General features: G+C 36.2%; 1 protein-coding gene across 1 annotated transcript; it reads left to right on the plus strand.

Annotated features, from left to right (window-relative positions):
• Positions 1–7,228: 7,228 nt before the first annotated feature.
• Positions 7,229–12,232, plus strand: LOC139978547 (uncharacterized). Its single transcript, XM_071988845.1, has 6 exons — positions 7,229–7,450; positions 8,108–8,292; positions 8,689–8,723; positions 9,085–9,220; positions 9,798–10,012; positions 11,461–12,232. The coding sequence occupies exons 1-6, from the start codon at positions 7,441–7,443 to the stop codon at positions 11,630–11,632; spliced, it is 753 nt and encodes a 250-aa protein (XP_071844946.1). The 5' UTR covers positions 7,229–7,440; the 3' UTR covers positions 11,633–12,232.
• The last annotated feature ends 35 nt before the right edge of the window (positions 12,233–12,267 follow it).

Consider the following 12,267-nt stretch of genomic DNA (forward strand, 5'->3'; position numbering starts at 1 on the left):
ACAAAATTAATTTATAATCCAACCAGTTTTTTGTATGCTGTGTAAAATGTAGTTGGCATTAAATACAAGAAATACTTGGCTTTTTCAATGGAATCAGTTGTCATATTATTGCATGAACAAGGTAATAAAATCACACATAAAAGGAGAAAAGTGCAAAATATAGTTTAAATATGGTTGCGAATGACCTACTTTTGGTATGTTATATAGCCATATCATAAGAAAATGGCACAGTTTAAAGCTCACACGAAGCAACAACCAATATTATAAACAATGTATACATAGTTAATGACATAAACGTCTATACTGTGAAGCACTGTAACAAGTACAATATCAACCTTATCCCAACAAACAATCCTACTGTCTACTAAAGATGGTGTCTAACAACAAGAATGCAGCAATAAGCAACAGACAATTGAAGGAATTGAGTATGCCATTATGACCAGACAATTCCTTGAATCTGTTCCTACTATGGGCTAACTGTGTACAGTGATATAAGACACAATTTCACCCCTTCTTACAGTATCTCACTAGACTCATTGTAACCCTAACAAGCAGGCATTTCTTCACAAGATTATTGCACAGAAAAAAAAAGTGCATAGATGCCTTTTGCCCTTAACCAAAGAAAGATCAACAGAAACTAGTCTTACCTACTTCATAGTTCATACAGATCCTCCCCCACCCACCCATCCATACCCCCTCAATACCATTGAACAGCAGACCTCAGAATAATGTAATATTGAAAATCATACTCCTAATGGGTTTAAAGAATTTATCTGTTTCCCAATTCATACTGATATCCCCCCCCCCCCCAACGCACCCATACCCCAGTGAACAGCGGTACCTTAGAATAATGTTACATTGAAAATCTGACTCTTAATGGGTTTAAAGAATTTATCTGTTTCCTAATTCACACTGATAACCCCCAAACCCACCCATACCCCAGTGAACAGCAGTACATTAGAATAATGTAATATTGAAAATCTGACTCCTAATGGGTTTAAAGAATTTATCTGTTTCCTAATTCATACTGATTCCCCCCCCCTCCACCCCCTCCCCCCACCAATGCCAATGGACAGCATCATTGAGTAATGTAGTCAAGAGAACCAGACTCCTAGTTGGTTCAAGCCAGGAAGCTCACTGATTTCTATCAATTTAAATTTCCTATGATATGATCTTTATTCCTTCAGTTCCTTGGTTGCAATGTATCATCCATGACCATAATACCAAGGATGTACAATACTAACACAGTTTATATTTGTTTTGCCTCACAAAGTTATTTTCCAGAAGGCAGAGATGTAATTTCTTCCCTGTTTGTAAGAATTTGAATTAACTTTAATATGTAGTACATTAAAGCACACATCAACCTTTCAAATAATCTGCAAATATTATATATTCGTTGCTTAGAGAGTACATAATAACAGTGAATATATACATCAGCTGCATGTATGTAAATATATATATGTACGAAAACATACATAACATAAAACATGCACCGAGATTGAGGAAGACAAAACATAAAAGGTCAATCACTATTACTTCTATGCTAAGGAAACAATTAAAATATTTAATAAAAAAGAAGATTTTCCTTGATCAGAATTATTCCCAGGTATTCAGAAGTATTGCATTCTACCACGAATATTAAACCGTCATAACAATTAGCATAGCTTTTCTGTATTTTGTTTTGGAGTCTGATGGGGGGGGTGGGTGGGTGGCAGTGGGGGGTGGGAAGGAGTATGTGGGAGATGAGGTGGAAAGGATGTTGTGCAATACTGATGATCTTTTGAATCACTGGTCTTGGAAAATTCGAGAGAAAAACTTTTGAATCCATATGATAACATACAGGAATAAATGAGTCACAGAGTACCACAGGCAATAGAACAGAGAGAGACCGACCACGAGTCCACAAGCCGCCAGCGATGTAGTCTGTAACGACCTGGTGATCAGCAGACAGGCTGCGACAAACCAAAAGGCAAACTTGACGTTCCGCTCTTGAAACACAAAATTCACAAATGATGCATGGACGTCATCGTGGAAACTGGATTTGCGTATGTACTTTTCGACAGATTTTCCGTGAGCGGTAGCCATGATGTTTCAAAGCTGTTGTATCGGTGGATTAAGTGTGCAGTTAGGCTTTGGAGAGAAAACGGAATATGAAATGTCAGAAACTGCCAAACACCGACAATGCACAGTTTGTATTGGATGTAATACAATCCCTCAAATGTTACTAGCAATTGTGTGCTAGACTGTCTTCAATCTGTCAAGAGTCCTTACTGAGTAGTTGGAATCCACCAAATCATCTCTGTTAATGATGAAATTATCACATTGTGAGGATAATAAAGACAAATAAATGCTATGAGCTAAGAGTCCAAGGGTACACTGAGTCAAAGTCCAGTCCAGGCTTTGAAGAATATGCATTGATTTTGTACTTGTTAAAGTTACATGAAGGAAGAATTGTCCACAACAATAGGATAAAATGGGCCTTTGTAATGACACAAAATTTGCTACATATTAGGGATGTTGTGACATGAGATTTTTCATACCAATAGATTGTAATTTTTGTTCTTCTGAAAAAGAAATCACAATATATCATACAAAGCTTCTGTACAAACCATTTACATTTTCAACTCAGCTAAGTCAAGTCAAGATAAGATAAGCAGTCCCTGATGTAACTTCTCAAGGCCATAGGTCAGTGTGTTTGTGATCATTACTGTAGCTTATATATAACGTTATCAGTTGATCTGGTTAGCAAACAAGATGGAAGGCAGAAACTCATATTGATATATATATGCTGAACATTGTAAAAACACTACTTAGATATTATACCAGAAAGCCAGTTGGCTTTGTGATTCCTTACCATACAATGTGCTCAAAATTCAAAATATCTATCTGAATAATGAATGAAGAGCAAGTGAGTTAAATCTGTCCGATAATTATGTGAGAACCAGAAAAGATCAGAGCTTTCCAGCTCTTACTTGTATCACTCCCTTGTGGGCATCAACCATTTCATTCACTGGGTAAGGATTTTACAGTTTAGAATTTGTATTCCTAAATGTTTCAATATCCCACAAGAAAAGATTTCATATGTGAAATATAGATGACATACAGATGTATGAACCAAGGACATATTATTTTACCCATGATTTGGAGCCAGCAAATCAGCTCTTCTACCAATCATCTGTCATCCCTTTTTAATAATTGCTATTACTGAATGAGAGTTATATGACATTGTTTATACACTGTGAAATATTTTCACAACCTGCTTATGAAGCAAAAGTAATCTATAAATCATAGAGAAAATGGTCAAATTTGAGACAACTTGAGATAACCTGTTGACCCCATGAGCCAATTTTTGCACCATTTGAGATAACCTGTTGAACCCTTGAAGGCCCGGGGGTGAACACTGATAAGAGCTGTTTTTTTATTGTGCATGCTTAAAGCTAGACTCAACTCTCTGAAGCGAATTTCATTTCCTGGATGACAAGTAGGTTGTTGAAGACCTATAGAGCCCCTTCACAAAACTATACTGAACTTAATTTGATCAACTTATTTTCACCGAAAGAAAAGCATAGCATTGGAGGATTCACAGATTAATTGTTGCTTCAAGTTTGGAGTATCATGTTTAAAAGGTTTTCAGACTTTCATGGCTGTTGACCTCATGTGACCTTTGACCTCTACCAATTTCAATACGATTCTTGCACTCAACAAGCTGAATCTACATACTAAGTGGGATTTCAAAAAAGATATAAATTTTGTGTTATCGTGTTTACAAGATTATCAGACTTGCACTTACAAGTTGACTGTAAATGACCTTTCAATAGGATTATTGTACTGTACTCACCAAGCTGGATCTGCATACTGTACCATGTATGAAGTTCAGTTATCGTGTTAACAAAGTTTTCAGACTTTTGACCTTTGTTGACCCCAAATGACCACTGAAGGTCACAGAAAAGAATAAGATGGATCCAGATACCAAGTATGAAGTTAATCTACCATGAGCGTTTTGAGTTACAGTGTTTACGAGCATGTGTCACATACAAACACACACATACACACTACCACGCCATCACCATCGCATATACATTCCTTCTGCCTCTGGCCAAGAAATCAAGAATGGCTACAATGTTTTTAAATTGACAAGACTTCTCAACATTTGAGGTTTGGAATATCTATCATATGTTGTTTGGAACTTTGTGTGTACAGGCATTTTATGTTTTATGTGGTCTTCATTGAAGTCTGGTACTACATACAATCCAATGTGTTTTGTTGCTTGATTTTATAGTCCATTTAAATCCTGTAACAAGTTACAGTGTTTCATGATTATAGTTTACCTTAGAACTTATCTGTTTCTTTTCTGCAGGCAACAACCACAACACACATGAATATTATCAAGCTGTTTTGATTCACCTAACTCATTCCAACATAGGTGAACATTAATTGTGAACACATAACTAGGTGGTTCTTATTTTGCTTCCATCTTAGAAGATGTCCAGCAACACTACTCTTTCCCAGTTGGATATTCAATAGCACAACAAAAATTTGATGAAACCAATTGCACAATAAGATTAAAAAGCTAATGATTCATTTAACTTGAACTCCTCACCTTTCATAAATTCTTCTTCTTCAAAGCAAGTGAAAAGTGGTGCATTGCAAAGCAATGGTACAGAAAATTTGTCTTCACATATACAAAGCCTTCTTGTTCGTACAGTTTTCTAGCAGGTTTTTGTGCTTCTGTTGTCACAAGTTCAATGGCATCGTAATTTTGCTCAATGCAAAAGCTGATAGCACACTTTACAAGCTTCCTGGCAATCCCTAGTCTTCGGTAGTTCTGATCAACTGCTACCCTTCTGAGAAACGCAATCGAAGGATCTCCTTTCTGGGTAATGGCGATAGATCCTACGATATTACTTTGAGTAATGCCATTACCAATACCAGAACTACCACCATTACTAACGTTAGTAACAATTTTAGTGGTGTCTACAGCCACCCAAAAATTAGTCCTTGAATCTGTCTGATATGTAGTACACACATCTTCTAAATCAGTTATGGCTGGTCCCATCCACATGAACAAAACAATTGACCTTAGGATAATATATAAAGCTAAATAAACAGCGAAAATGATAGCACCTACATACAGCAACGATCTGGTCCAAATGTAAACAGTGATTGCGCAACACAAAGCTAAGGCACTTATGGAGGGTCTTCGTGCTGCGAGACAAAACCCAGTCCAAACCAAACTCAAATTTGCATCTTGTAATAGTTTCTTAACTTGAAGGGTGTCTCTTTTTTGAATCGGTCGAATCGTTATATTCATGGCATGTAACAAGGGAGTACTTTATACTCGTGAAAGGCTTTTCTTATTGGTTAGAAATGTCACCTCATTCCCAGCTATCGTACGAGGTCGACCTGTAAATTCGCAGAACTAGACTCAATTTTACTACTACATTGTTTAGGTTGTGACCATTCATCGACTGTAACGAAATGTTAGATTGGATTGTGATAGATCGATCCATGATAAAAATGCCAAAACGTTAGACTCTCTCACCCTAAAATTCAACATGAGAGGGAGATTCCGATTCCTTGAACTATTTCATAATGACATGTTCCAAAGCTTGGGGGATAAAATGTACAAAGTTTCGTGGAATTTTACCTACTATAAAGTGTGTTCTGCAGACATTATCTTAGTTTGGAAATTGGTCTCATCAATTTTACAAACAGCAGACAGGTCAAAGGTAGTTTCTGACGTCATAACTCTCAGCGGTTGTTGATTATGTTGGCCGAGCATTACATACAAGACGGGGAATGTGGAAGTACATTTCCGTTCCAGGGCCTGTCATATTTCACATCATCAGTCTGTCAAACGATCATGCTTGATCCATGTTTAAAGTAATGGTAAGGGCAATAGAATTGTTCGAACGATATGTAGATCGTCTGTACAATGTAGAAAACAGATAAAATTTTAATATGTACAATTTATATCATATGAAGTCACTATGGCATACAGTACACACTATGCACATGCATTGGTTTACATGAAGACTACAACCTGGCAATGATGATATCAACTGATCGGTTTTGCTAATTTAATGATCGAACCGCAAGGTTGCCCGTTTCCTGTCACATGGCACATCCAATCTCCCGAAAAACATAGTAAGATCCAAGATTATAAATTCGTTCTGATGATAAGGGGCTCTCACAGTTTGATTTTGGGAAATTTGGGAAAGGGTTGGGAGGGGAGGGGGAACTGCAGCACATTTAGTTACTCTTGTTCTTTCCTTAGACTGCCCAATCCCTTCATATGGGAAGGAGAACAATATGAAACGGCTTTAATCGGCAACAGTACCTACGGCAACAACAGGGAAACAACATTATAGTGTTGTTTCATGACTATAGTCATGACCTATAACCACCAATCAATCACAAAACTTATCTTGATAAGTGATATATTTAGACTCTTACAAAAAAATGCTATCAGCTGTCCATTGGATAGTGTTACCATCATACCTCTTCCTTTTTTTGGAGAAATGATCTGAGGGTCGCGGCAATGAAAGTGGCTGCATGGACTACTTATTCTAAATAAAGATCTTTCATTTGTTCAGGACAAACTGTTGAATGTCATCTCGTGTTGTATGGTGATATATAAAAAAAATGGATTAACATTTGAACATTAATGCCAACACTGCAGGAGCCAAAGTAATCATCACTTTCATTGCAGAGATTTAACACATCTGGAAATATCATGAAAACCAAAATGGCTATAACTTGAACATTACTAACTCTCAATTGTTCTTGTACACTAACTCACGTGGTATGGTATTTTGAACGTGTGCAACTGGGGGGGGGGGAGACTACTTTACGGTGGTCTAGAAGGAACATGGGCAAAATCTCATTTAATGCTTAGTATGAATTCAGTGCTATTGTTCATAATTTTGAATGTATGGACGCAAGGTGATATCGGATATGCCTTTAAGGACATAGGTTAATCCCTTCACTACACAGCCTCAGGGAGTTTTATTCATTTAGGTAAAACAAAACAAAGGTTAAATAAATCCTTTCTTGAAATGATGACATACGATGTTGGAGTTATGACGAAATATGGAATTTCAAGATATGTATTTATGCCCTTTCTGGACCTCCGTACATATCGCGTAATTTTCTAAAATAGCACTGACACTAGTATACGTATACTTCTATTGTGGTCTTTACCCAATATTGGATTGACGTAGGTGTTTAGTATTCCATAAGTGCACGCGCTTATGATGTCAATAATACCATTGTAACACAATCACGATCAAAAGCTGGCCATTGGAAAGACTCCTTTCACTCAATTGTTTATTTTGTATAAAAGGTTCGGAGCCCAGGGTATATTCATCACTTACCAGTGGAGTACCGTTCAAAACTAACCAACGAAGGAACAGAAAAGGCCTATCACAGACTGATAAAATGGAGAAACGTGAGTATATATATAGTATATCTTTGATTTTTATTCCTTAGTGGATTTTGATGAATTGGATAGATATGTATTTTATCTAGAGGTGTATATCATTGCTGGTATATCATTGTAACATCATACGGTCTGGTACAATAGTGTGTAGTCTTGACTATACACGGTGTTACCGTGACAATGCAGAAATGGCGGTTCTGTTGTAGTGCGCATGTGTATTAAACTGATAACAATATCACTAGTTGGCCCAAAGTTGTTGTACTGAGCTAAGTATATGAATCTGAGATAATGCTTACAAGTTACACTGAGTACTTTATAGAAAATTACGTACGTAGCTTTAATCGGATTGTAGGCTAATGAAGCTAAATTAAACTTTTAGCACCCTTGAAGAGAATTGGATGATTATTTGTTTAGTTTTTTAAGGGAAAGACTGAATACATTCTGTACAATGTTGTCAATAAATGTTATGTATAGTTTACATGGTTGTGAAACGTTCATGTTGGTACGCCTAGCAAGCCTGGTATCCTGGTTCATTATAGGTTTTCCTTCAACCTCCCAAATCATTCATTTCAAAAGTGAGAAAAATGTTCACCCGATCGAAATGGAGATCCTTTGGGTCGGCAATCTGTTTATTGTATATGATATATTAAAATTCTTTTTCCACAGCTACTCAAAACAATACCTTTGAATATGAGAAGTCAGATGTGAAGACTAGCAGCCAATTTAACAATTACAGCCAATTCTCTAGAGACCAAGAGATTGGAAGTATTACCAAAGAAATCGAAGAGTTACACCATCTAGATAAAAGCTCTTGGACTATCAGGAAACAAGATAATGTTCGAGGAGCACCAGTAAGTGTATATATATATATATGTACTGAAATGTGAAACTATAATTTAGTTTTGTTTGTAAATTATTCATTAGTATATATAAGTGATATTTCAATGCATCATTATAAAAATCTTATGATTACCCCCAATATGCTTTAATTAATTATAAAAATATGAATCTTCAGAAAAAGTGACTTTGATGACTTAAAAATAAACAATTTTGGTTTGCTAAACTTTTGAGTTATTATATTTTCATTGAACAACTTGAGTTTATCAGTCTCCAGAATTATTCTTATATAATTCCTGCTATTATATCAAATTATTTGTAAGTCTTTGAAATAATAAATTATCTATATTTTCCATTAGACTCACATTAACTTCATTAAATAATCTCTCTTATTTTCTTGATTTTGATAGCACTGCATCGCATCATACAACGAAGAAAGAAAAATGTAAGTTCAAAAATGACTCTTACTGTCATTGCATTTATAGTTAATTAAATCTCTAATTGCTAAATGTTTTTTATTTTATTAATATAATTTTTTATTCCAGTATGTGTATATATTTATAACATATATTATTAATATTAATTGCTTGACATAGGGGTCCCCCCCCCCCAGTCGATGGGGACATTTTATAAATGTTTTGATTTGTAATAATTTTCAATTTATGTTATACTTTTATATATAATTTCTGTGTTATCCATAAAGTAAATGCACGTTCGATCCTACGATTTTAACTCATTATTTTTATTTAAATTTATCAATTAAGATTTAACAAAGTTAAATGTATGTTTCATTGTTTGATATTCAGGCTGAAGGTGTGTATCGATATTGAAGCCCCCCTCAACAAAGTTTTGACATATATCATGGCTCCACCCTTTGGTCTTCGGAACACGATTATCAAAGAAAGCCCATGTAATCCGGAGATTTTGGAGAAACTGGGAAAGGTTAGATTATTTAATTAAATTATTTAAATCACTCAGTATCATGTATGATCATGTTGTTGTTTGGTATATATTGAATTACCTTTTAATTATCTCACTTCAAATTATTTTGAATATAAATCTTAGATCCTTTACAGGGGATTTCATATTTTAAGAGTTATGTAATATTTCAATAGAGACAAAAGCATCTTCAATAAACTTACTATTTTGTTTTTTGATTAATAAATAGCCGTAGGTGAAGCAAATGAAACATGGTTGATGTATTTACGTTCAGTGAATGACTTGCCTTACTTATTTTTAGTGTCTTATGGGAACACAAAAGATTGTCATTTATACAGTTTTGTAAATTCATTCTACTCGAAATGTATAAAAAAAAAGGATCAAAGTGTGATGTGCTATTATAAACTTTGTGACCATGTTAGCGCATTAAACAGCTATTATTTACATTGTCCCTTTAAATGACAAGGCAATTTCAGGTTTCAGGGTTCGTTTTCTCTTGTAAGTTTATCCTCCAATGATAATTGTGCCTCATTTCCACAAAAAAACATTTATGCTATCATCCAAATTTTCTTTCCTGCAGGGAGCAGTTATTGGATACAATCAGATGCCTAAAATCAACTGCTGTGTCTTCCACATTTCTTCAAGAGATTGCGTAACGATGCAAGCTATGAAGCTACTCTCGTCTAACACTGCCCTCTACGGCGTAAAGTCGGTCGAACACAAGTCTCGGCCTCCGGTCGATGACGTTTACAGAATCGATTATCCACTGATGGGTTCCTACCTGCACGCAGAAGGGTAAGTTATAGGCAGGCGCGGCGGAACGGAAAAATTATTGGGGGGGCTAATGTGTGGAGACTATCTAAGCGGAGCGCCACCATCGGTTGGCGCAGAGCGTGCAAGAAAATTTTGGGTTTTTTCAAACCCCCAGATGGCCGGAAACGGCACTTCCCGAGTGTTTTATGCTTCGAATACCTAGCCCTAAAATATGGGTCTCAAGCCTGCAATTTCTCTGATTGCACGTAAAAGTCTGTAAAAACATTGTTATTTGTATATCCGATGGTGTTTTAAGAGAGTAGCTATTACTCGTAGTGTACTCACAAAGACGTTTTTTGAGTGTAGTAAGGGCAGTGGCGGAGCTAGGGGTATTGGTCGGGGGGGGCAAGAATGGTCTGTAGGGGCACTTACGACACTATCTAAGCGGAGAGCCACCACAGGTTGGCGCGGAGCGTACAGAAATTTTTTGAGTAAAGATACTCCCTAGATTGCAGGAAATGACCCTCTCCGGGCCTTGCTAATTTGCAGATAAACGGAGAATAAATAGGTGTCGTCGCCATTTTGTCGGAAAATTACACCAACAGAATATGACAAATGTCAATAGGTAGATGAGAGCGCAATAAAATAGTCAATAATCGCGAATAAGTAAAAAGTAGTGAAAAGCTGAAAAGGGCGCCAGCAGTCTATTGGAGAACTGGCTGAAATGAGGCAAGTCATTGGCCTAAGACGAAGTTGTGTTGAGCTTACCGGTACTCACACTCACTGCTTCCACTTTTCACGGGGCGTGAAGAAGCGGTTGGGGTGACAATGTGGTCTATAGCCAGGGGACGGGCCGAGGGTCCCCCAGCATTTACTAAAATTATTACACCTGTATAGTATACGTGTGCATCGGACAGATCGACAAGTATGCATTGAAAAATGGGCAGATGCACGTTTCGGAGCCTTGGTAAATATTGGGGGGCTTATCATGCATTTTCCCCCTCAACTTTTTTATTGGGGGGGCTGAGCCCCCCCAATCCCCCCGGTTCCGCCGCCACCGGTTATAGGATCTGACAGAAATGATACGTATTCAACAAAAAATACCCATATTTTATCACGACTGATAATTAAGCATCCATGACTGCTGGGGCCAGGAAGGTCACAGAAATGATTCAAGTGTCACACAGTTACACAGAACCTCCATTTTGGAATGTATGTAACAGAAACCGGATATTTCTACTTGAAACCTAAAATTCCTTGTGCAATGATTTATCTGTGTACTAGTTACAAAGCTAATTATGGTTGTGTGCCATATTACAAGCGCAGGTCAGACTACATCTGGCAATTGACACTTTTTCACTGAAATGCTGCTGTTATTTTTTTATTTGATTTCTTCTTTTTTGTTTTCATCTGGATCCATCAGTCCATCACAAATTACCCTTTTCTACATTCGTCCCTATTTTAATGTGCGTTTTCCTTTTTGTTTACAGAAATGTGGTCCATGTGGAATCTTATTTTGCGGAGGTGGATCTCGGCGGTAAAATAGGTAAAATGGGAGCCTGTATGATCATGCACAATTGGGTAAAGGAGACCATCAAATTGGCGAACGAAATTCCTAGTATGCTGGATGTGACAAGCCCTCCTTATGAACAGTTTCTGTAATAAATCTGTATCACATATGGCTGCATGATATGGAATATTCGTACATATAAATTCAAATATATTTATATTTTAAGTCAGCATCATTAATAGAAAACCCTATTTTAAGTTAATGGCTTCGTACATGTAATTATATTGCATCCAAATTTAAGAATGTTCCTTGTCACGATTGTAAATGCTTGCGATTCAAATTCTAGAAAGCACGCTTCCTGTTTTTGTACCATGTGGTGAAGTTTTTCTTTCTTAATTAATTTGATGAAACAATCACTACATATCACTCCTCACAACACCGTCAAGTGATTGGCAACAAAAGAAATTGTTAACAAAAGATATCGTATTTTATGCATTGTACCTGAAAAAAAATACAATTACCTTTTCTTAAAAGTGGGTATAGTTACAAAATTTGCAAGCATTAAGATTCTTTCAATGTAAAGCATAAATTCTACAGTTAAAATGTTTTGTGTGTATATTTGATTAATTATTTAGTTTATTTCATGTCCAACTTGTAGGGTATTCATCACTGAAATATTTTGAAATATTTTATTTTTATGTAGTCAAGAACCTTTCAGCAATTATCTTTTTTACTTAATATCTTATTTTTAATAGAGCTGGATATATGACAGTAAAGCCATCTTTGG

The sequence above is a fragment of the Apostichopus japonicus genome, chromosome 13, assembly GCF_037975245.1.
Source record: "Apostichopus japonicus isolate 1M-3 chromosome 13, ASM3797524v1, whole genome shotgun sequence".
In the NCBI taxonomy this organism is placed as follows: Eukaryota; Metazoa; Echinodermata; class Holothuroidea; order Aspidochirotida; family Stichopodidae; genus Apostichopus; species Apostichopus japonicus.